Below are 27,185 nucleotides of genomic sequence, written 5' to 3' on the forward strand. Positions count from 1 at the left end.
AATTTTTAAATGCTGGTATAATCCAAGTATTATAGAAATCATAAGTATCGATGGGAATGACCTAAAAAGACAGCATATTACAGTCAGTAGCCTACTTAACATTGAGATTATTGGAGTGGAATTTTTGTTTGTAAGAAAGTCCAAGACGTGATAATAAGGGCAAATAGTTTATGCAGAATGGAGGGCAAGATCATTAGGGGAAGCACAAGTCAAGTAAGTCCATGTTGCTGGTTGTGTTACCTACATAGATTCTGAAATCCCCAATAGTAATATTGAAGTATTGACAATGAGCTGAAAGGTGAAATTTTTGAAGCATGAGAGCCAGTGACTCAGGGGTCAACAGTTGACTACAAAATGGAAGGGTAATTGGTGATACAGTCTGTTACTATGATTCAGGAAGCCAGAAGGAGACAGAACTGTCTGGCAGCAGCAGCAATAATCAAGGAAGACATTTAGCACATGTTCAGCTACTATGGTATGACGAATGTGGGAAGAATAGAGGAAGCATGGTCCTAAGTACTGCATCTCAGATGGAAGTTAATGCAAGATAAAAGCTTCTGGATGCTGCTCATGATGATCCATGAGTTCCAGAAAACAGAGTGGAAAAAGATAATAGAAATTGGGAAGAGACTGGGGAAAGGACAGAATCAGAGACAAGGAATGTCTCACAGAAATTAAGGTGTGGAATGAGGGCAATTGGAAGTGATGGCCAATGTAGAGAGGGGTAAAGAGCAATTAAAATAGCCAGTCCTGGCAACTTCGGATCCAAGAAACCACATGGTAAGGTAGGAACACCTATAATTATTTACCTTATTTTACGGCATAAAAAACAAAGTAGGTAGCTTTAATAATGTATATTGTGTCATAACTTTTGTCCATGTTTAAATGAATCTTACAATTCCAAATTAAGACTATATCCCCACCTAGTTATTAACATAGATTACTTTTATTGATCGGCAGGTGGTTTGAAAAAGGTAAAAGAATGAGGCATAGAGATGCAAAAAAAAAAGAAAGAAAGAAAAGAAAAAAGAAAAGAAAGAAAAGAAAAGAAAAGAAAGAAAAGAAAAGAAAGAAAAGAAAAAAAGAAAAGAAAAGAAAGAAAAGAAAAGAAAAGAAAAGAAAAGAAAAGAAAAGAAAGAAAAGAAAAGAAAAGAAAAGAAAAGAAAAGAAAAGAAAAGAAAAGAAAAGAAAAGAAAAGAAAGAAAAGAAAAGAAAAAAGTCCTCTCCAACTGAGTATACAAATGACCCTATGATGCTCCACTGGAAATCATAGGTATGATTGATTTGTATACATATCTCGTGTAATATATGACCCTAAACATTTCTGTTTTTCCACTTTACTTAAACCATTTGAATTTGTGGCTTGCCAATTGCCTATCCACTTCTCACTTATGGTTTTACTTGAAAGAATACTAATTTTGTTCAGGAGGATGTGCCCAGGTTAAAAAAATGATTCCTCAAGCAACCCTGACAGTGTCTACAAGAAATGTAGTTCTATAAAATGAGACATAAAATGAGAAATATATTGGCCAGGCTTCCAGGACTACTCTGTTATTTTTCTTGATAGAAACAGAAATGAAAGTTTGTGGTTCTCCCATCCCAAGACCAAAACCTCTTTCTGCCTGATAATAGTTGAGCAGAAAAGTAAAGACTTGATTTCTGGTGGCTTCGAGAAACCACCATATTACTCCTAGGCTGAATTCTTCAATGCTTCCACAAGATCATCAAGATTGATAATTACAGTCACTACAATTTATTCTTCATGGTCTAGAGTGTAGACTAAATGTTTGTGTCCTTCTAAATTTCATAGTTGAACAGAAAGGTGTAGGGTATAGACAATGTTTGTGTTCTCCTAAGTTTCTTTTATTTATTTATTTTTATTTGTTTTTATTATCCTCCTAAGTTTCATAGTTGGTCATAGTATATACTATAGTTCATGGTCTAGGGTATAGACTAAATGTTTGTATCCTCCTAAATCTCTTACATTAAAGCCTACGCTCCCATGTGATGGTATGAAGTGGTGCCTCTGAGAGATAATTAGGAATAGGTGAACTCATAAGGAGTTAGTGCTTTTATATGAATCATGAGAAAGCTTGCTTCTCCTCTCTGCTTTCTGCCAAGTGAGGATACAGTGAGAAGCTAACATCTGCAATCCAGAAGACTCACACCAAAACCTGACCATGCTGACAACCATGCTGAGCCTCCAGAATATTAGGAGCACATTTCTATTGTTTATAAGCCACCCATTCTATGGTATTATGTTATAGCGATCCACACTAAGACAGCTCAAGAACACAACTTAATTTCAGGTTGCCTTCTACTATGCCCACATGGACATAAGAACTTTTAGAAATTCAAATTTTTGCCCACATGGACATAAGAACTTTTAGAAATTCAAATTTTTCTATTTGGTTTTATTATTTCTCCCATATTTCAAGCTTCGTTCACCACTACTACATTGTGGAGCTATTGTCTCCTACCTCAGTGTCCCTAATTTTTATAAGTATGGAGCTGCTTTTCCCCAAAGTGCCTAAAAGATCATTGGCATTAAATTTGGTAACTAGCAGAGGAAAAGCTTGTATTAAGAAATGATTTTTGTAGTGATAGAAAAATGGCATCATATTGAGGCAAATGCTTTGAAAGACAATTGGCACATAATTCATATTAATGCCTACAAAACAGCATTGCAAGCCTCTAAATCCATGCTGGGTGAAGCTCTGGCATTTCACGAGCTAAATGTGTTTAAAACTTTCTTCTCAATAGTAATACTGTAGGCAATTTAAAAACCAGGGCTGTGAATTACAGCTATAAGAAATGAATAACAGAAGCAGAAAAAAATATACAGGAAAGTAGATAGTTTCTAAAGTACAGAAGTGAGTAAACAGCATTTGGGACAAGAAATAAAGAATCCTCTGATTTAAAAAACTAAACCACATGATGGCTATGAAGACTTAGAAAGGTCACAAATGATAAACATCAACCCAAACATAACCCTTTGATTCTCACTAGTTTGTTTCCTATTTGAAGTTTACATACTTTTATGAACCCCTTCCTCAGATTTTTACTATAGATTTTCACTTAGCCAGTTCATATACTGATTTTCTAGTCTATCTGCAATTTTAAATCCAGAAAAGGAAAATGCTCCATGGAATCCATCCTCAATATGGTTATGGGTCACCTGAACCCCGGCATTCTGAAGTCGGGTGACATACATAATTCCATCATCTCTTAAGACATCATATTGACAGGTGATGACATAGGTCAAGGGTAAACTTCGCAGTTTGTTGTCATCAGCCAACAAGGGGGCTGCTCTCACATCTAGAAACCCCGGATATTTTTTAGCCAGCTCAGAACTACCATAAGTTGGACTTTTATAAAAGTATCCTTTCTTAAACTTCTCAGGGAGCAAGGAACTCCAATTAATAAATTTGTACAGATGGCTTGATTCCACTGGTACATGTTGATTGGAGAACATAGCTTTTACAAGAGATTTGTCCACGGTAAAGTATTCACTCCAGAACCTGACCATCAATGATTTGGGCAGAATTGGAAAATGTGAATTTTCCCGATATGATGGTAAATCCATATCAAGAGTCTGAAGGGCAGGATAAATTAAACACTGGGTCTTGAGGTTGATCTCCACATCTGGGTCGTCTATGAGCTGAAAATAATTTAAATGAGTTGCTCAAATAGTAGTTTTCATTGAAAAAATATTTTTATTTAAAAACAATAGATTGATATAAATCCAAAATCTCAAAAAGATAATCAGAAACAACAAAAATACATCTCAAAGAACTTTCTAATTTTCAGTATTATATTGAATATTAGATATATGTCTATACTTAAATCCTATGAATATAAACAAACTGATTTGTACGATTTTCCCCATAGATGGAGAAAGAGACCATCTAATGTGTGATTAAAATGCAAAATATTTACTCTGACAACTAGGAATGGCAATCAGAGGAAACATTTTTTGTAAGTAAAAAAAAAATATGTACATATATTATTATATCAACAGGCATTAACACTTAAAGGAAAAATCACATAATTAGGAACTCCAATTTGGCTCTGATACTAAACAGATAAATCCTGGGCAAAAGTCTAATTCATTTTAATATTTATGTTTTTAAATATTCAAACTACATTAGTGAATTAACATATTTATCTATAAAATGCATATATTTGGGGTATACTAGAAGTTTTTTATTAATAGGATACATGACCAAAAATATCTGGAGACCAATAATCTTGAGGATTACAGTCTAGCAGATGTTTTTATGTACATTATTTGGTCTTACAACATTGGAATGGCCCATTGTGTCTCATACGTTAATTAATTCCTCAAGTGTGGCCCCTGGACCACTAGCATCTGCATCACCTGAGGATTTATTAGAAATTCAAATTCTTGGGTCCTCAACCAGATTTACTAAGTCAGATAGGGAGGAACCAGCAATTTGTGTTTTAACAAGTCTTTCATGTTATTCTCATGCATGCAAAAACTTGAGATCTGCTAGCATAGGTCACAAATAGTAATTATCAAAGCTGTAGGTACTCTGATGCTTCTCAGAGTAAAGTATAATGTCTAAATTGAAGTCTATTTCTAAAAACTTAATGTAGAGTTAAAGAAGGAGAGCATTGTGACATTTTTTCCTTTGGTATACATTGTACACACACACACACACACATACATACACACTAGCAAAAGCAAATGGCAGCTCTGCTTATTTATTTCATTGCATTTTAAGCACAGCTAGTAATTAGATCTAGTTACTAAAATAAAATATGTATAAATCCATTACCAGATTGTTTTATGTAAAAATAACCATTTTATGTTGAAGAAAAAGTAATGAATTTAAATAATCATTTCAGTGTTTTGTCTCCTGTAAGATTACCACATTCCATTTAGCTCAATACCTAGTATGAAGAACACTGTTTACATTAGTAGAAGTGTGGTAATAAATAAGGGGGGCTGATTTTAGATTGAGTTAAGAAGAAATACAAAAATATTTTATATTTGACCAATAAATTCAACTCAACAGGTAGCTAAAATCTTTGAACATATAGATTTTAAAAAACTATCTTTATAGCTAATACACATAAAATCAAGTAAAGAACTTCATAATAAATATAAATGTAACTATGTTTAAGGCTCAAGATTTTCCCATACACCCTGAACTGACCACTCATCCTTCTTCTTCCCCATCCTTCATTCTGTGGAATTCAATATTGTATACTTCTTTAAAATTATATCATTTAATCAAAGCAGTTTATCTGATTAAGGACATTCCATCGATTCTTAGTGAACCAATAATTATTATTGTGAATTTTACTAAATCTTTTTCTGCAAGATGATCTATGATTCTGCTTCCTTTATCTATTAATGTGATAAAATTCACTTATTATTGTGTCTGCTTGCAAGTTATATTTTTATAACTTGTTATATTTTTCTCAGAATTTTTCCATTGAATTTAAATATTATTAGATATTTTTTAACTTCAAGAAGTTTTTCAAAATGTCTTTCAAAGACTACAATGTTCACTCATCAAAGACAAATTCTTTTTCATATTGAAGGCTCTGCAGTATTGTCCCTTTATCAATCCTGATGTTCATTACTTATGCCTGATTTTGCTTTTCCTTTTTTGTCTTTCCAGAGACTTAAAAATTTTATTAGTCCTTTTAAAGAATTAACTTTTTGCTTTTTGTTCATATTTCTTATAAGCCTTGGTTTTGAATATCATAATTTCTGTTCTTGCCATTACTATTATCTTCCTTCTATTTTTTTTTCTTGAGTCAGATGCTTATTTCAGCCTTCCTTTCCAATATATGCTTTTGAGGAAATACAATTTCCTAAGAGTATTGTTCTAAATGTGGGGAGCATATACAAGATATATATTCTATTAAATAGTGACCCATAAGTACTTAATGTATTTTTTAAATTTCCATACAAAGAAGCATATTTTCTTATTTGCCCTTTCTTGTTGATTTCCCAATCATTGCATTGTGGTTAAGAGTCCAAATGTGTGATTTAAATTCTGTGATTTTTTTTGAGACTTGCTTTATGGACCAGTATTTGGCCAATTTTTTAATATAATCACATGTACTTGCTTGTTTCCCTATTTTTTATAGACCCATCAAATTAAATGTACTGATCAAGTCCTGTATACCCTTATTATTATTTTTGCCTGCTGTCTTAATTACTGAAAGAGGTAATTTAAAATCTCTCATTGTGATTTTGAACATTTGTGTTTTTCCCTGTAGCTCTAGTATTTTCTTCATAAAATTTAAGGCCATATTATTAAATCCATACAGATCTAGAGTTGTCATACTTTCTTGGTGGTTTAACCTTTTTTTTAATGATATGATCTTCTTAATATAGTAGTAATTCTTTAATTTTTTTTTTATTTATGATAATCAGAGAGAGAGAGAGAGAGAGGCAAAGACATAGGCAGAGGGAGAAGCAGGCTCCATGCACCAGGAGCCTGATGTGGGATTCGATCCTGGGTCTCCAGGATCACGCCCTGGGCCAAAGGCAGGCGTCAAACCGCTGCACCACCCAGGGATCCCAGTAGTAATTCTTTTAGATGTTACTTTAGGTAACATCCATATATTTTCCATACATTTACTTTCAAATTTTCTGCTTACTCATATTTCTAATCTGACAAACTTGATCTTACAACCAGATTATTTAGACTACTAATATTTACTCTAATTACTAAAACAATTGATTTTGATCTACCTTATTTTGTGAATTTTCCTTCTTTTCTCTTTTCTCTAGTTTTGACTTAGATGAGTTGACATTGAAATTATTCTATTTTTTCCTTTTATAGTTTATAAGTTTTACCCTATTTCTATTCTTTAAATGATTACCCTAAGAATTATAATGTGTATTTGTAACCTCTCAAAAACAAATGAAACTATTAAAGGCCAATCTAAATCTTTACTTCTTCTTAGATAATAAAAAGAGCCGGTAAGACTTAAAATCTGCCCTCCCCTCCACTCTTGAACTGATTATTTGTCTTTCTTATATCTTATTATTTTAAACTCTCCAGGTTTAAGATTTATCCACATTGTAACCACATTCTTCCTCTTTGCTCCTTCCTCTATTGTTAACTTTTATCTGCATTTTCATTTTGTCTGAAATTATTTAAACCACCTTTTAGTGTGTTCCATTTATAGCAGTTCTCTTAGTTCTGGTTTACCTGAATATGCCTTTTCTCTTTATTTGTATGTAATATTTTTGTGCATCAAAGGATTTGGTTGCCAGTAATTTTTGTGCTGTTCTTTGGTAACATTCCACTAACTTAAAAATTACATTCTCACTACTGAGAAGTAAGCTGTCAGTATGACTTGCACTTCTGTGAAGGTACTCTTTCTTCTCTAAGATTTTTCTCTATTTCATTTTTTTCCCAGATTTAAAACAATTTTTAAAGTAATCTCTACACCCAACATACAACACCAAGATCAAGAGTTGCATGCCTTACCAACTGAGCCAGTCAGGCACCCCTCTATTTCTTTTTGTTTGATTTTGTATTGGTGGTTATCTAAACTTTTACTTTGCAGTGTCTATATATAGATTTCTCTCTAGCTACTTATTTATTTTTAATCTTTTAAAAAATATGTCTAGGGTTCATGAGCTTCTTTTATCTGTATCTTGATATCTTTCATCAGCTCTGCAAAATGCCCTATTATATTTTCAAACATTCCTTTCTCCCATTCTTTCCCCTCTCTTCTAGCATAATATTTAAAAGTCTATTGGATTTTCATACTGTGTCTGCTATATTTCTTCTCTTCTCTTCTGTATTGTCTATCTTTTTGGGGTTTCCATGCTTCATTTTGCATAATCACCTATGAGTCATATGACCCATCTGTCAGCTCATAAATGATTTCTTCAGCTATGTAAAATCACTTAAGCAATTCATAAAGTTTTTATTTTGATAATTTTATTTTTTAGTTTTGGCATTTTTATTTGTTTTTCAAAACTACTTTTCTGCTGAAATTTGCAATTATGGTTGTGAATTAATTGAAGAAACTAGGATAATTATTTATATTCTGTGGCTGATAACTGCAGTATCTGAATTTTCTAAAATGTCTATCTGTTGTCTGTTAATTCTGCATGCTTTCCTTCATGGTTTCTTGTTTACTTGTTTTCCTCGATATGTTTTATTCTGTGCGGGATACTGAATTCCAAAAATATTTGCAGGAATAATTTGAAGTCCATAACAATACCATATTTCTCCAGTGATAAGTTTTATACATTTCTATCAAGTATACTTGAATATTAACTGTTCATACCAACTTAAGTTCAAGGATTGAGATTTCTCCAAACCATCCAGGTGATGTGAAGCAAGGCTTCAAATGAATATGGGTCTTGTTTTACAACACATTCACCCCAACAGTGAGACTGTATCTCTTCAGGGCCTCACTTAAAGTCAGGAGTACTTCATAATTGTCCCCATTTTTTGGAGGCCCAGGAACTTGACTTCAATCTCTATCTAATCTTAGTCAAACAGTTTTTGTTTTTTTGATAGATATATCCCATTAGAGCAGAGAGGACATCAAGTACTAGAGTTATCTTTGTGTGTGTGTTTTGTGTGTGTGTGTGTCTTTAAAAAACTTTTTGGCCTAGAAGCTTCTCCTACCTTATTAGCAGTTTAATGCTTCTCAGATTAGCACAAGATATTTTAACTAGATTTTTCATAATTATGGGTCAGAATTCATTGGTTCACCATTATAGAAGCCTGAACTCCACGAGAGGAAGGGATTACTATGCAACGCAATAAAAAGGAACTGATGCTTGAAAAGATTAGGTAGCTTGTCCAAGGTCACAGAGCTAGACATTTCTTTAGCTCCAAAACTACATGTCTCCTGGTGTTTCCCTTGTACTGCATCAAGATGCCTCTCAGGGTGACAATCGTAGGCAATATAGAGGTAGCAGATATCTGTTCTGTAGTATATTTATAACAAAACACAAAATTTATATCTTTTCTTTGGCTATAAATCATGAGAAGGTATTTCTGAAGGTATCAATAGCCAAAATTTATATACTTTAAAATACGTGTACAAAAATGAATAATACAATCAACAAAATAAACAGCAAGGTTTGATTGCAAAATAAATTAATATGCAATATTTATGATTAGAGTTAGTTATTAAATTGCAGACATTCATTTATAAATCAACAAGGAATTCTTTTTTCAGACAGGAACATTGCTTCTAAGCCATCAGAGCCTGGTTTATTTCTTAGGTCAGATAACCAGCATCAAAAACACTCTCACTCATTACTAAACTAATCATGATCATATATCACTTTAAATTGATAGCTAATTCTCCAGTTTTAGCTAAATGTCTTAATAATAGTGTAATGGTTGATATCTGAAAGTTATAATTCCTTCTGCAAGGAAAGTATCTATAAACCTGCTATCATTTTTTGCTTATAGGCAAATTGAGTATTCTGATAATAATAGTTTTCATGTAAATTTTAGTATATTCCATGAAAGATACTGGAATAATCTGATTCTGTAGCTATGGTGACTGGTATCATTGATTGATTTCAGAAATACCAGCCCTAATAAAACTAAATAGTGTAGCACTTAGCTGACCATATTAATTATGTTTAAACCAATGATCTAGGAAGATCATTTTATTTTTAAAAATCTGGCAGAAGGTATGGGCACCTGGATGGCACTGTCATTTAAGCATCCAACTCTTGGTTTGGGCTCAGATTGTGATCTCAGGGTCGGAATCCTAGGGTCATGAGATTGAGTGCCACATCAGGCCCTGCACTCAGTGCAGAGTCAGCTTAACACTCTCTCTCCCTTGAGACGCCTTGGTGGCTCAGTGGTTGAGCATCTGCCATAGGCTCAGGTCCTGATCATAGGGCCCTGGCTGGGGTCGAGTCTCCCATTGGGCTCCCTGCATGGAGCCTGCTTCTCCCTCTGCCTGTGTCTCTGCCTCTCTCTCTCTGTGTCTCTCATGAATAAATAAATAAAATCTAAAAAAAAAACAAAGACTCTGTCTCCCTCTCCCTATGTTCCTACTTCACACCCACCCCCCAACAAATGCCCTCTCTCAAGTAAATCAATCTTAAAAAAGAAATCTGCAGAAAGTAGAAATAGAAGCACTAAGGATATAAATGTTCTTTAATACTTATCTTTATGTATCTCTGATTTCTAACATATGAACGTAACATAAGTGCTTTGATATTTTAATGTTTGAAATAAATATTTAAGTGTAAAATGTTTTTTAAAAGGAGCAAATCTAAGCAACATACCTGTTGAGCCACTGCTGCCGCCAAATTCCCTCCAGCACTGTCTCCAGAAATACCAATTCTTTCAGGATCCACACCATATTTATCAAGAACATCTTGGCGCATGAACCCCTTTAATGCATTATATACATCTTCAAACTGATTTGGAAAGTGATATTTAGGTGCTAGTCTGTAGCTGTAAGCAGAATAACAATATTCTTTAGCAATATTCTTTAAGTCAATTATTTTTCATTGAAAAATGTGCATCTGTGTGTAGGAGAGGGCATACTCTAACCGTAAAACCGAAAGTAAAAAAATTTTCTTTAGCAAACCTGATATTTACGGTCATTTTGAATCCAAACTTCGTTTTTATGATAATGTTGATATGAAAGCTTTTACAAATTTTTACATTTTGATACAAGTAACGGCTTGAATGTAAAACTTGGATTAGATTTAAGAAAAAAAAAAGTGATCACTTCTCTTAAGCTTTTACCAAAATGTGATTTTCTTTGTAATCATTATGCTTTATTACTAACCAATAAGTAGCAAACAAAGCTTAGGAATTATTCTATTTCAACTTAATCTAATAATCAAGTTGACATGCAGTCACTCTTATGGGATTTTTTTCATAGTTTCTTCATTTTTCTATTTATTCCATTGGGTTTGTTTTCTATTATTAATTATTGATCTAAAATGTTTCTTGAGGGCAGCCTGGGTGCTCAGCAGTTTAGCAGCACCTTCAGCCCAGGGCCTGATCCTGGAGTCCTGGGATCGAGTCCCACGTTGGGCTCCTTGCATGCAGCCTGCCTGTATCTCTACCTCTCTCTCTCTCTCTTTCTCTCTCTGTGTCTCTCATGAATAAATAAATAATTTTTTAAATAATAATAATAATAAATAAAATGTTTCTTGAGAATAGATTTGCTTGTATTCCTGTATGTTATTTGCTGACTAACTTCATTTAATGAAGGATTATATCATGAAATACACTATGTTAATTGTTTTAAATGCATTTTATCACCTAATTTTTAAAATAACTCTGTGATATAGAAAATATTATATGACTCCCAGTTTACATCTGAGAAAACTGAGCTAAAATGATATTCAGTGGCCACAGTCATCCAATTAATTCTAGAACCAGGCTTTGAACCTGATTCTCTGACTCCAAAGCTCCTATCTTACTCATTTTGCTAGTTAAGAGTAGGCTAGGGGTGCCTGGCTGGCTCTGTCAGTGAAGCCTCTGACTCTTGATCTCAGGGTTGTGAGTTCAAACCCCATGTGGAGCCTCTTAAAAAAAAAAAAAAAAAAGAGTAGGCTAGAAGTCCAACAGAGGTCATTTGTCCCTTAGATGCAGTAGTTTAATTTTATTGTAACAATTTTTTGACTTCCTGTTTTTGAGCCCCGTTTGACCAAACTGTATAACTCTTTTCTCTCTTACTCGTTTCTGGTCATGTCAAGATCACTTTAGCCTCATCTTCTTAATTTCTTTGTAACACTCCCAGCGTAACCAAAGAACAACCAAGACAGCTGAGAGCATCTCACTATATAAGGTATCTGGCTCAAACTCAAACAAATCAACAGTGCTCCTTACTTGGTTGAAATGACAACAGCATCAAGTCTATCAGCTGTCCGTCTTGACAGAGAGTCATAACCAAGAAAAGCTGAAATAAAGGAGAATAAAATCAAAATATGACAAATGAATTGGTGAGTGTTTCTATCAACAGAAAGCTTATCACTATACCTTATTCCTCACTGAAATGTTCTGGGAAAATTTTTTTAAGATTTCATCATAGCTATAGAATATGAATTCTTCTGCTCAGGGATCCTTTTACTATGTCGTCAGCTTTCTTGTCCTTCCCGATACATTAGGTGTTGAAAGAATAAACACATGCATATTAAATCCCTGACTTCCAGTAAGTCACAATCTACTAGGGACAGGAGTAGGGAGGGGCAAGCATATAAACAAAAAGCAACCATGCAAAATTTTAGTGTTTTTTTTTTTTAATTCGATTTGCCAACATATTGGCAGTGCTCATCCCATCAATTTTAATGGAGAGGTACACAAAGGGTTGTGTGGAAATAGCACTAGACTTTATTAAAACTGCTCCCGAGAGGGGCGCCTGGGTGGCTCAGTCAGTTAACTCCCTGTCTTCAGCTAAGGTCATGATCCCCACCCTGCATCAGGCTCCCTGCTGAGCCTGCTTCCTCTGCTCCCCCTGCTTGTGCTCTCTGGCTCTCTTTCTTTCTCTGTCAAATAAATAAATAAAATATTTTTAAAAAATTAAGAAACTGCCAGAGAAAGATAAAGAAAAGATGAAGTAGGGAATGCTAAAACCGGATTTATATATTCATATGTTCTAGGCAGACAAGAAGAAAAATGTGTTTTCTGGGGGTTTTTTTGGCCATGTGTATAGAGTCGGGATGAGTCACACATGTTTGCTATTGGGCTTGGGCAAGTGCTCCCTTTCGCAGATAAGAAAATTGTAAGAAGATAAAATGGAATTTGCCAGTAATGACAGGAGGGCCAAATCGTAAAGTGTTATGGGGGAAATCTCAGAATATATAGTTGTCACAAGCATTAAATCATGTGGACCATGAAGAGTAGATACTATCTTGAAATGATTTCTGAAGTAAGGTGCTGAATATTCCTAAAATATCACATACATACTAAGTTGTAAGCTTTTATTTAACATTTGCTGTAAAAAGTCATTCTTATATTTGGGATTAGAATATACATTTTCATGTCTTTTTAATAAAAATACAAAAATCAGGAAAATATCATTTTGTTTCAGAGCTCATTCTTATTTAGTTCCTTTATCCTGATAAGCTTATTCCCATTCTTCAGTAATACTTTGATGAGATTTTAAGGAAGTGCTTTGGGCAGCAGGGACTCATGGAAACCAACTGAGGCATAGCATAGTCAAATTTTGCCTTAGAAACCTCACTTCATCGCCAGCTAATGACTTCACTGCCTGTATTTATAGAAAGTGACAGACAGGATCACACCCCTTACTACTCTGATTTACATTTCCAGTCTACATCAATACCATCGACATCTCTTTTCCTCCTGTCACAGAGAAAGTGTTCCTCCTTCTATGTTTTGTTAGTACTTCTCCTCCAAACTAAGTCCAGTTTCTTCTCATATCCCCAAGATCATGCAAACCTCATTCCGTCCCCCAGCTAACCCCCATTCTTCCAACATACTTCTATTAACTGCCATCTTTACCTTCAGCTTATAGCCTCAGTGTCCATCGAAAGATGATGGATAAAGAAGCTGTGGTTTATGTATACAATGGAATATTCCTCAGCCATTAGAAACGACAAATACCCACCCTGTGCTTCAATGTGGATGGAACTGGAGGGTATTATGCTGAGTGAAATGAGTCAATCAGAGGAGGACAAACATTATATGTTCTCATTCATTTGGGGAATATAAATAATAGTGAAAGGGAATAGAAGGGAAGGGAGAAGAAATCTGTGGGAAATATCAGAAAGGGAGACAGAACATAAAGACTCCTAACTCTGGGAAATGAACTAGGGGTGGTGGAAGGGGAGGAGGGCGGGGGGTGGGGGTGACTGAATGATGGGCACTGAGGGGGGCACTTGACAGGATGAGCACTGGGTGTTATTCTGTATGTTGGTAAATTGAAACCAATAAAAAATAAATTTATTATAAAAAATATAAAATAAAATAAATCTGCTCATAGATCTTTCTTATGTAAATATAAAATGCATATAATATAAAAATGTACTTACACATAAAATAAGGTATAAGCTTTTATATAAAGGAACATTATATACAATAAAATATATATTTCATGGATTTATGTAAACATTAAAATGCATAAAATAAACTAAAATATCTATTTCTTTATATCAAATAAAGATAAAATACCCTTACTCAACTTTGGCTGCTTTTCCATCTAGCACCTTTTTCATTTCTTTCTTGTCTAAGCTGAATGAAAGACTAGAGTCATCATCTCCATTTCCTCATTTCATATCCACTAATCCATGTACTTCATTTTGGTTTTCATCATAACATTCCATTATTTCTGCAATTAACAAGTTAAATAATAAATGCTTATGAGACACTTTTCCTTCTGGCCCGAGATTTGCTATAGCAAATCATTATTCTCTTTCAGAAAGAGATCTGAAATAATTCCTTTAAACTAACATAGATCCAAAGAAAGGGATTTCAGACAGTCTAAGTGTTATATTATCTAGGATGTTTAACAAATATATCTTCCTGATATGCTGAAGTTAACATCTTAATAAAATATATGCTATATGGGGATCCCTGGGTGGCTCAGCAGTTGAGTCCCTGCCTTTGGCCCAGGGCATGATCCTGGAGTCCCAGGATCAAGTCCCACATCGGGATCCCTGCATGGAGCCTGCTTCTCCCTCTGCCTGTGTCTCTGCTTCTCTCTCTAGGTCTCTCATGAATAAATAAACAAAATATTTAAATACACACACACACACACACACACACACACAATATACAATAAACTAAGATTTTCAACAAAGGGCACATACCAGCACTCCCCAGACACCAACCACCACCATGAATATAAAATAAACCCCTTCTTAGTCTCTCTGGCTTTCGTTTTGGTATGTATACACGGACAGGAACATTGTTGAAAGTTGTCTCCATCACAGTGACATTTTCATCAGATGTGGGTGGAACTTCTTGAAGGTTCATAAAGAACATAAAAATGTTCATGAAATGGTTGACTCCCAGTAGTTCAGCAAACAGACTCTAAAGAGGTGGGGGAGAGTACACCAGGTTACAAACATCAAAGGTCAATGTTGTTTACAGACATAGAAGTATGTTGCATGCTCCCAATGGTCCTGTGTCAGATTGTCACAGGTGAATCTGCATGACACAATTAGAAATACTGGAGATTCAGACTTTTTACCACAATAGTTGCCTCAGATTAAAAAAAAAAGTAAAGAATTATCGAGGTATTACAACTTGGAAGGTTCTATGCTTCCTACTTTGAGTACAAAGACAAACAGGGTATGTTCCCTACTCTAAATAAGCTCAGCCAAGTGGGAGAAATGATATAGAGCAGTCATGAAGTAACATAACTGCATGTATCATAAACATGTACAATGAACTTTGGCAAAGGTCAATAGGAAGATAAACTCTAATTGCCTGGACATGAGACCTGGGGAGAAGTTTTCAAATAGTAGGTGAACTCTGTTATGCAAGAGTTTGGCCAAATAAAGGAGGAAATCTCACTTTGGGCAAATTTAAAGATTCCTACTGCAATTGGAGAAATGCAGGTAGCTTAGTAAAGCTATTAAATCAGGTCCACCCAAGGATGCATAAAAGACAAGGGACCCCAAGAGGTGAGTGTGAGCCAAACCATGAAGAATCTATCATGTTGGAATTCCAAGAATCAAAAGATTTGTTTTCCAATCCTAAAGTGGAAACATGTGGACTATGGTCCTAGGAGATCGATTAAAGAGTTGGGTCAACCCCTTTCCCATCATATGAAGATAAAATAGGTACAAAAGGAATAAGCAAAATTATCTGTTTTCAACACTGAATCATCTCCACCTTGTCTGTAAAAGGCATGTCAGGGAAATACATTTCCCAGACCTCCATGTCAGGTGAAATTATGCCACAAAGAGGCACTCCTACAAGACTGTGAGAGCAGAAATAAAGAAAAAGCCATTATTTTCTCTGAGCCCCTGTCGGTATTTATATGCATACTGACAAATACGTGGCTTTCCATGCCTCTGGTTGTTCTGAAAATTACCAGTTCGGTGCTGCAAGGTTGTATATCTCACATTCCATAATCTCAATGTATTCCTACTGATTATATATATATATATATATATATATATATATATATATATATTCTAACACAATGATAATTGGTAGAGAATATAGTCTAGAAGGAGAGTTCTCAGAAAGGAGAACATTTAAGACATGTGTTGTAATTAGATAACGACCTGGTTAGCTTTAAAGATACTAAATGGGGACTCCTGGGTGGCTCAGTGGCTGAGCTTCTGCCTTCGGCTCAGGTTGTGATCCTGGGGTCCCAGATCCAGTTCTGCATCAGGCTCCCTCCAAGGACCCTGCTTCTCCCTATGTATCTGCCTCTTTCTCTCTGGATCTTTCATGAATAAGTAAACAAATAAAATCTTTTAAAGATACTAAATGGTCTCATTGCCAATGTAAAATAGAACCAGTTAATGAACAAAATGTAGTAGCAAAATAGTTATTAAATGAATACCTGTAACAGTTCCTATTAAAGGAGAGTTTTGAGAGACCAAGTAGCTGTTGCAATAAAATGTTGTGAAGAAAATAATAAGTCAATCGGAGGACAAACATTATATGGTCTCATTCATTTGGAGAATATAAAAAATAGTGAAAGGGAATAAAGGGGAAAGGAGAGAAAATGAGTGGGAAATATCAGAAAGGGAGACAGAACATGAGAGACTCCTAACTCTGGGAAACGAACTAGGGGTGGTGGAAGGGGAGGTGGGTGGGGGTGGGGGTGACTGGGTGACGGGCACTGAGGAGAGCACTTGATGGGATGAGCACTGGGTGTTATTCTATATATTGGCAAATTGAGCACCAATAAAAAATAAATTTATAAATAAAAAAATGAGTTCAAGCACTGACTGAACTTGAAAGGTTACTGAAAGAAGAAATACATTCTCAAGGCTTTAGTTGATCAAATCAGTCAGTAAAGCGGATACTCTGTAAACTTTCCCTAAAAGAAATCTCATCTCTTACCTCTCTGTCTGAAAATAGAACCAAAGTTTGAACTTGCAAAGTATAGAATTGCAATGCAAGGTGAAGTCACTGTCTTGCCAGCTATTTTAGTTGGAAGTTAAAGCTTGGTCTGGCTTTCATTTGTAAATGATATTCTGAGTACTAGACTGGAAACATCTACAGGAGTACTGAACACCCTAAACTCCCAAATCCTATCAGGCCTCCCCTAGCCGAAGCAACAGAAACCAAGCCCATCAGTAGAAGCATTTGAGGAAAATGAGATGCTGAATTTCCCAGGTATTGTAAGGGAGGAAAGCCAAAGGCTTAGGGAAATAGTAATCTTGGATGTAATTTATTATTGCAGCCTACAACCCACCCCCATATTGTGTATTTCAGCCAAGTCCAGAAAATAATCTCTATACTAAGACACTGAGAAATGTATTGGTGAATGGAACTCTAGAATCTCAGTAAAAATACTTGCAATGATTGTCATCTATCGCCCAGAAATGACAGTGGAAGATTGTGATATTGATATGGATCTTCTGATTTCAATAGAAAGGATGAAATCCCAAAGTTATCACCCAAATAGCAGTGATAAACTATCAAATACAAGGCCTATGTAGTTACTGGAATGAGCAGCAGTGATGAAGTGAAACATAATTTCGGAGATCACTGCAGCAATAAAATGATCTTGATGTCTGAAAACAATGGCAGGGCAATCGACTGAAGTCTGACTTACTCTGCATTATTATGGTTTCTTACCCAATTTCCAGAGGTGAGACATTTAAGGACTCAGACTCGTTGAATGGAGGAAAGGCAGGGTCTCCTCAGGAGAGACTCACGCAAAACTATTACAAATATGTACTATACATCTTCCTCCTAGCATTCCCCAGGAGAACCAAGACCTTTGGTTTGGATGAGTTAATATTGAGGGAAAGGGGAATGCCCAGACTTTGGAAAGAGAATACTAGGCACTCATTCAGAAGTGCTATTAATTCCTGGGGACTCCAAAGCCACCGTGGCCTACAAGCAGAGTGGAAGCTTAAGGATATTAAGTATGAAATAGTGTTCTAGATTGATTCCAAATTGAAATGGGTCCACTGGGTGTATATATCCATGGCGGTGTTTATTTCCCCAGTTTCTCTCAATGGATAGTTGAAATAGACATACTTGGCAACAGGCAGTGTCCTTACTTTGGCTCCTTATTCCACTAATCAAGATTAATCAAGAGGGGATCCCTGGGTGGCGCAGTGGTTTAGCGCCTGCCTTTGGCCCAGGGCACGATCCTGGAGACCCGGGATCGAATCCCACATCGGGCTCCCGGTGCATGGAGCCTGCTTCTCCCTCTGCCTGTGTCTCTGCCTCTCTCTCTCTCTCTCTCTCTCTCTCTGTGTGTGACTATCATAAATAATAAATTTAAAAAATTAAAAAAAAAAGATTAATCAAGAGGCCCTCCATGGAAGTGAGGGCCAGGTAGAGACACCTTGAACTGCTCCTCCCTACTGAAATAGTAAAACAAAAGCAGTTATACGTCCCAGGGAATCACAAAGATTACTGCCACAATTAAGAGATCTGAAAAATTTAGAAGTCATCATTTCGGTTGCAAGTCTTAAAATGACAAAGATTCTCTCTCCCTAAGTACTAGCCTGACTCTTCTGAGCCCCCTTCTCAACTGGGCCTCAATGTTGTCCTATGAAAACTAGGATTTCATCCACTAAGGACTAAGGACTTCATCCACCCTCTTTCTTCTCATATTAACAAACCTAAAACATTAACTAGGTCAAGCTCAAGGTCCATCCCTAGGATAACTCTAGATTTCCTTAAAGGGCCTGCCTGAGAAAGCTCAACGCTATTGCAAAAATGTACTGCTGTTCTTAGCCAACACCCTAGAGACAAGCCCCTGATCATCCTTTCTGAGAGTATTTACTAAATGGGTTTACAATGGTGAATCCTTTCTCTGCCTCTTTGAAATGTATCTCCTACAATTTAGGAGTGTCTTTCTCAAGGACCTAAAAGCCATTCCTGTGGGATGTAATCAGTAGTAAGAACTGAAGGATAGAATTCTAACTTCCATAATTGCCAGTGCCCGGAAATGCATGTATAATAAGCAACCTCTTGTCACTTCTCATTTCCTGATCCCTGAGCCCTCCCTTGCTCCCTTCACTACTCCCATTCTCCCTTTAAAATACCCAAATCACCTCTGTGCAAACTGAAGTTGAAATTCAAAGCATGCTGACTCACTATCCTGTTCTAATAATATATTACTGATTAAAATCTGACCTTACCCCTTTTAACTGGTGCCTGGTTTTATTTTGTCAAAGAGTGTATCAACTATATGATATATACAGAGGACAGGCGACTATTTGAGAAAGACATAATTATCTTAATCAGGTAGTAAATCCAATTGTAGCTGCTACTCCAGATAGGATCTCTTTAACGGAACAAATCCACAGAGCCCCTGGCTTCTAGGACACAGCTATTCATTTGAGTCTGTCTCCTTCTCTACCAGTTAGCAAGGAAGACAGTGCACCATCACTGTCTTGTTTCAAGTCTCTAGGAACTCTCCTGCTCCCTGCATTATCTGGTCTACAAGGATTTGACTGTTTCCATATATTCCAGGACATCATACTGGTCCACAACACTGTGTCATCAAGCTGATACATCTGGTGATTGGGAAACAGCAAATACTATGCATGCCTTGGTAAGTCATATATGTGGCAAAGGACATGTAGTAAACTTCATGGAAATTTAGGGACTTGCTACTTTGGTTTCTAGGTGTTCAGTAGTCTGGGACTTCTTGAGATAGTATCTCCGAAGTGAGGAAAAAGTTGCTATATTTGTATCCTCACCACTAAAAAAGGGGCAAAATGCTCCATGACTCACTTCAGATTAAGGGAGCAAAATACTCTCAATTACTTATCAAGTAAGGCTGATAACTCAGCCCATTGGATTTTAGTGGGAACAAAAGATAAGGAAAGCTCTGCACCAGGTCCAGGCTCTGCTGCAAACTGCTCTGTCCCAGAGCAGATCCAGTGGTGATCAAAAGGTCTGGGGCAACTAGGGGTGTGGTAGGGAGGTGGTGGCAAGTTTTGTTAGGAATTCAGGAACTTCTGATTTTGAGCAAATATATTCCTATTCCCCTTCTACAAGTAACTATACACTCTCTGCGATAATGATCCTGACTTGCTTTTTTTTTTAGGCAATGGCAACACTTTGTACAAATTCCCAATGAGAATGCCTTACTCCTTCGCTAGTCATCTGCACCACTTTTGTCCTATAAACTTCTCATGTTTGCCTCTGCTTAATAAACATGTATTAATGAAATAGAAATATATTTGTATTTAATCATATATGTATATATGGTGTGTGTTTATACATGAGCATATATATATGACTGTGTATATGAGTAAAAATATACGTGTGAGTATGAGTATATATACATCACACACATACACACAAACACATATTTAAGTATATCATACTTTGGTGTGCTTTGTCTGCTTCTCCCTCTGCTTCTGCCCCTCACCCTGCTCAGGCTCTCTCTCTCTCTCTCAAATAAATAAAATCTTTTTTTAAAAATTCCAGGAGCAACAATCCCCCCTGGGGTCCCTTAGAGAAGAAAGCATAAAGGAGTCAGGATGCCAATGAAGTCTGTGCAGGGACCCAGGCCCACATCAGGGGAGTCCCTGGAGTGCAAGTTTCTTCAGTGCAAGTGAACGTAATGTAATTTCACAAAATATCCTGCATTGGTTCAGTGTGTGCAAAGTACAGTGCTAGAAAATGTATTGATGCAAGATGCCTGTGATAGAATTTTCACCTTCATGGACATTGGAAAAAATGGACATTCACATAAAGAACCTATTATAGAAGACAGAGTAAAGAAAGACTTTGAGTAGGGTGGTCAGGTAGGAAGAGGAGGGGGATCAATATGGAGACAGTATCTGATGGGTGCTTTTAATCTGTTAAATCTGTACATTATGAGTGTTTAAAAATTTTAGGTTTAGTAAGAGAGTCAAGACAATTTGATCAAAAGCCTGAAATAAATGAATGACAGAGTATTTACAAAAACCTAGAAGTTATCTCGAAGCTAACTAACCTTCTTAAGCTTTACGGTTGAATTATACTGAGTTATAGTGGGAATCTCTATTGAGGCTGCATTGTGGGGAGCTGTTTTCAGAACATGGTCTCCTTTCTTTATAAGAGTTTTAACAAGCAGCTTAATGTGTTCTAACTAGCTAACAACAAAATAAATGGTTTATATCATATATCATTAAATATAATGACCAAAGAAATTATTAAAATTAAAAAATTTTTAAATTGTAGGCATTGTGAAATAGCTGTGAATTGCACTGATAATAATCCATTTCTAATTTTCTAATTCACGTATTGAAGGTCATTTCCAGTAATTATCCTGTTTTATTTAGTCTAATGTTGCAGTAGAATTTGATCCAAAATCAATGTTATGATATTGTGGAATTATTAGATTTTCCTGAAGTTAAAAAGTTAGTTTTAAAAAAGTCAGTTATAATCAAAAGAAAGGATAAAAGACACCATGCAATCAACTAACAGATTGATGATAGATTGATAAATACTAACAGCTTCATAATACATATATTCACATGTATATAATGTATTATATGTATTTATATAGATCTTATTAATATCTATGTCTAATCCAAGTCCAAATCTGTATTCATATGCATATCCCTAGCTCTGTCTGTATCTATCTCTATAAAATTTACAGGTATTTTTACAGAAATTTGACTTGAACATGATTCACCATATTTATTTTATTCAGTATTGCCAACGTTCAGCTGGAAACTTTTTTCATGCAATTGTATCCAGCTGTAAAATCGCAAACATCCAGTGATACCAAAGGCAGTTGAATGGAGATAGATATAAATAACACTATACTTGTTGTTTTTTAATTTTTGCCAGATTTGTGCTTGTACCCATTCGATTCTTAGTAAGACCTGGTATGTAGTACTATATCCCCAGATATTCAGTTGAGTACACTGAGGTAGGGGAGGTTAAAAGATCTGTTCACGTCCACCCAGGCAATAAGTGCTGGATATGGGACTCAAGCCCAAGTCTGACTCTGGAGTCGAGTGTCACTCATGATTAGCTAATATTCTGTCCCTTAGTGAGCATCATTGCAAAAGGCCCATTGAAGACAGAGGGTGACAGCAGATGAGCCCTCCAAGATCCCTCAGTATTCATGGAACTTTTCATGGTATAAGAAATTGGGCAGAAACTTAACTCTCTGGTCACCTTGGGTCTGGCCCATCACAAAACATATACACTTCCAACAAATGACTGCCCTCATGTTACAATTGCAGCCAGGAGGGCAGTATTTCATGCAGAGTGAACTGCAAATGCCTAGTCCATGCTTATTTTTTAAATATTTTATTTATTTATTCATGAGAGACACAGAGAGAGAGAGAGAGAGAGAGAGGCAGAGACACAGGGAGAGGAAGAAACAGGGTCCATGCAAGGAGCTCGATGTGGAATCCAGGATCACACCCTGAGCCAGAGGCAGGTGCTCAACTGCTGAGCCACCCGGGCGTCCCACCTAGTCCATGTTTAAAAGGCTATGGGAGACCAATCATTCTTGCTACAAGTATGCTCAAGCCTTGTCCATATTCTGCATATACTTCCCACACAGACAGTGTCACATATGCTGACCATGCGCCCCAACACTTTGCTCTCTCTTACCTGCTCCTCCCTACAACTATGCAAGGGATGGAGACTCCTGCCTCCAGTGTACCATCTTCTGTCTTCTTTATTTCTACATTATTTATACAGAGCATTGAATAATATCCTCCATGTTTCTGCTGGGTATGATTTTTGTACAGCATTCCAACCAATTAACAAAAATGTTTGAAGGAATCCCATAAACATCAGGGCTGCTGACTTTAAATGTCAACATAGAAAAGTAATAGATTATAAGCATATATTTATTTAATTTTTACAAATTAGAACTTAAAACTTTGTACAACCTATGACACAAAGTAGTTGTCACAAAAGTAAATGATGCTAATTTAGTTGGCCCTCTGGCTTTAAATCAAAGTCAAATAGAGAAAATATAAGTCCCTCTTTTAAAACATAAATCACCAGACCCAAGTATTTTATCTGCTAAGAATGAGACTGGTTAGTTCAAATAAATATTTTTAAAATGATAGAAAATGATCTATGTTATACAAGATGAGAATTGTTAAAAAAAAAATAGTAATTATACCATGCTGTGTAAGACAGTACTAAGTATAAAATTTTGTAAGATGAGACTTTATAATCTTACAAGCTTTTGGATCCGACTAGGAAGTGTAATAAATATATACAAAAAACTATGGGGCCCCTGGGGGGGCTCAGTGATTGAGCATTGGCCTTCAGCTCAGGTCGTGATCCCAGGGTCTTGGGATCGAGTCCCACATCGGGTTCCCCACAGGGAGCCTGCTTCTCCCTCTGCCTGTGTCTCTGCCTCTCTCTATCTCTCATGAATAAATAAATAAAATATTTTTTTAAAAAATGAAAAGGACTAAGAAGTTACCAATGTGTTAAAAATATTGTACAGTGTCCCTGGAGTCTGAGTTGAATCACAAAGGTTTTATGGTTTCTTTAATTGTCTTTCCTTTAGTGAACTGTGATGAATGAGAGCAGTAGCTTAACAGACATATCTTCTCAGATCACTTACTCTCTTTGTATAACTCTATACCCTTAAAAGGAATTTTTTATGTAAATTTGAAATATCAGATAACAAAGAAGGAAAATTCTGACCAACTCTAGAATTTATATCCTTCAATTTATGGACAAAATTATTTCTTGTATCTTAATCTGTCATACAGAGATAGATCTAGCTCCTGAAGGAAAAATAATAAAATTGAATTTCTGATCATTCAAAGTTAAGAAACAGTACCTATGTCATTGGCTGCACCCAAGTTAGGGTTTTGCATAGGAAGGATACGCATTTGGCAACTTGGAAACTGAAATGACCATTGGTCCTCACCCCCTAAAGGCCAACTAGGGTTATCTTTGAGGCCACAGTAGCAAAAAGAAGTCAGCAGGGCTAGAGGAATCAATGCCAAATATAGACAAAGAACAGAGATGATAAACCTGGTATTTTTAAAAATGGCCTCAAACCTAGGAAGCTTCCAGTTGTCTCAGTGCAGCTAAGGAAAACTTTACATTCTGGTATAATGGTGGAAAACACTTTTCACAAATGCTTGTAATCCCTCACCCCAGTGGGTCTGACAGTATTATGTTATTTGACAATAATGTTATTTATTACCAAGACTCAATGCAATCTCCTAGTCCTTTCAAGGTAATGCTGAGAAATCTATTAGAGTTGGCATATTAGTTAACTATATTTGATATTTCTATTCCAGGACATAATGCTTCACCACAAACAAGTTGACAGTTGATTGTATTCAATGGCTTCCATTTATCTTCATCTCCAAATTATCAAAAGTTTGAATTACTACTCTTTATCTTAAGTTCAAATTGATTGGCGAAGCACAAAATATGACCCGATGGCATTAAATTCAACTGATAAACTGTTGGTTTTTTTTTCTTTTTGGTGGAGGAAAAGAGGATTGGCAAAAAACTGGCTACTTCATCAATGTGTGATGGACTTCACAGAGGTTTGGAAAGATGTCACATTCTATGGTAATCTGATGTATTTAATAAATAAACTCATTTTTTTCTTTAAAAAAAGGGAGTGAAGGCTTTAAGGTAAATCTACATTTTTCTTCTGTAGAAAACCACATAGAACAAGAGAGAAAACAACAAATCAATAATGACAAAGATACCGGTTACCTCTAAACCTTCCTGGGTAATTTCTGACTTTCTTTACTTCTCCCACTGTCAAGCCTTATAATGTTTTAATCCTGCTTGTGGGAATCTCTGATTTGGTGAGACTCTTTCATTCTTAAGAGAATAAATATATATGTATAAACTTAGCAATTTTGTGTCATAGCACAAAAACTGAAAGAAAAAAAAATATATTAACCCTACCTCTGTTCTCCAGGACACTCCTGTAATAGTTTGTCCAATAAAAGCCATCTCAGTCAAATAGAAATAATACAAAAGTTGTATATATATGATATTCATGCAAGGTACTAGGTACTATAAGAAAAATAACAGTTTCCAACACATGAAGAAAACAAATTAGAAACAAGTTGCTTCAAAGTGGATGAAATACATTACACAATATTGCAGAATGGATTTTTTAAATTATGTAAGAAGAAATATCACAAAGGAGAAATACACATATTCATGGAAGATATAGAAAGATACTTGGAGGTGATCACTTGTCAAAAGGAAGGGTGACTAAAATCTGGTACTGGTAGAAATTAGAAAAGGAATATAAGAAAGATAAAATAATTTCAGAAGTAAACATCAAATTAAAAGAAGCCCAAGGTATTATATATGATAGAAATGAGAAAAACAAAAAGAGGGGAAAATGTAGAAAAAGATGAAAAAGTACTAGGAGAAAAAAATGACATCGTTTTAGAAATATACAAAGACGACCGTATATGTATTTGTATGTGTAAGTATATATGTACATATAATTAATCTAAATAATAAAAGAAAACAAAACTATGAATGAAAATATTCTATTTTTCGAAATTCTTTTCCAAAATAAATATTTTAAATATAATTCAAGAATAATTTAGAAAAAATAAGACTTGAAACTCTATTCCAGTGAAACTGACCCAAATCTAACAACATATGTGCTAGCAAAATTATTACAAGTGATCAAATCACTAAAAAGAAAATGAAAGTAAGACATGCCTTGCACTTATTCAGAGCTACACTCAATTCCAGAAGAGAGCTTAAAAAAACAAAAACAAAAACAAAAAAAAACTTAAAAAAAAATATGCAAGGAAAGAAATAATGAGCCAGAGGTTGAATACCCAGGCTGTCCTTACTTTTATTTCATTTTATGTTTTATTTTGTTTTGCTTTTTGCCACAGAAAGCAATTTACTACAGAGATGTCTAAAGGAGAGTTTAAAGAATGGTTTCAATTTCACAGAATGAGCGTTGTTAGAAAAGAACCACAGATCTTCGAGGGGCAGCTTGGACACCATGGGCAGTCAGCCAACCAGCTACCCTGTTACCTTAGTAGCTCACACTTTTACAACTGGAAATTGTGTGCATCCAGTTTCCCTTGGCTTTTTACCAGCTGACTTGTTTACGAATATTTCAATACAAATGCATTTTCATGTCAGAATACAAGATTATCGCATAGAATTCTGTAGCTAATCACAACACTATTCAATCTTTTTATTTCTGAAGTTCATATTTAAAAAAAAGCACTGCATTGTGGCCCAGAATAAGATTTTTTTGTCTTCCTGTCTTTTAATATTTAAATGATTATGTCTTTTAAAATTTTCAATGAAAGCTACTTGACTACTTCCTCTATACTCATTCTGTTAGGGATCTGCATTAAATAGTTAAAATTAAAAAAAAAAGGTGTTAGCATCAGCAAGCAAGCAATAAGAACAAAATTTCCAAAACAGTAGAAATTTTTATAAAAACGATAATGCAAATAATTATTTTCTCCTGATTAAAATGTTAAATATTCAGAGCCAATAAAACTCTATACTTACCAAATCTGTTAGAATTTTCAAATACGTGGTCATGCACAGTAGTTTCCATGACTCTTCAATATTATCTGGGAGAGGAATATATATATAATATGCCCAGAAGACCCCCATGATCAGAAGCAAAATAGTCTTTCTTCCCATGATGGTTCCCTTCTGCTCTCTTGACTTGGCAACACACTAGATATACTTGAAATATTCAGCTCCTGAAATTTACACCCACGTTTGGCACCATCGTAAGGTGTTATCTAACTTCCCAAACACATATTTTACTGCTCAGGCTATCACTTCATTGGCTGGCCAGATACGATTATACTTAGTAAAAGTACAAAGAACTGTATTGTCTGCAAATTTTGTCATATCCAACAGCCTTCTTATGCTACCAGGCAGTCAGTGAACAGACACTTTTTGCACAGTTACTAGGTGAAGAATACTTTAACTATTAAAGAAAAGGCCATAATAAATTACAAGAATTTCAGGATATGCTTCAAATAACAAATCTCAGAGTGGAGGAGAATCAACAAATATTTTGAAGGTACTGAGAGCTTTTACAAAGTAAGATAGATATGGTCATGTGTATTTTATATTGCTTTTATTATCTTGCTA

The 27,185-nt window shown here is 35.3% G+C and overlaps 1 protein-coding gene and 1 long non-coding RNA gene across 3 annotated transcripts; one reads left to right on the forward strand and one right to left on the reverse strand.

The window, feature by feature from the left end:
* On the reverse strand, positions 1 to 26,859 carry AADAC (arylacetamide deacetylase). Its single transcript, XM_077864681.1, has 5 exons — positions 26,586 to 26,859; positions 14,780 to 15,002; positions 11,838 to 11,907; positions 10,274 to 10,445; positions 1 to 3,661 (listed from the first exon to the last, which is right to left on the reverse strand). Exons 1-5 carry the CDS (start codon positions 26,721 to 26,723, stop codon positions 3,065 to 3,067), a joined length of 1,200 nt encoding a protein of 399 aa, XP_077720807.1. The 5' UTR covers positions 26,724 to 26,859; the 3' UTR covers positions 1 to 3,064.
* Positions 19,288 to 24,931, forward strand: LOC144293689 (uncharacterized). Of its 2 annotated transcripts, none has more exons than XR_013360932.1 (2): positions 19,288 to 19,677; positions 24,359 to 24,931. It is a non-coding gene; the product is annotated as an uncharacterized LOC144293689 (long non-coding RNA). The 2 variants fall into 2 exon arrangements; XR_013360933.1 differs by lacking the exon at positions 24,359 to 24,931 and adding an exon at positions 20,176 to 20,321.
* Positions 26,860 to 27,185: the final 326 nt, after the last annotated feature.

This window comes from Canis aureus, chromosome 22 (genome assembly GCF_053574225.1).
Source record: "Canis aureus isolate CA01 chromosome 22, VMU_Caureus_v.1.0, whole genome shotgun sequence".
Taxonomy (NCBI): Eukaryota; Metazoa; Chordata; class Mammalia; order Carnivora; family Canidae; genus Canis; species Canis aureus.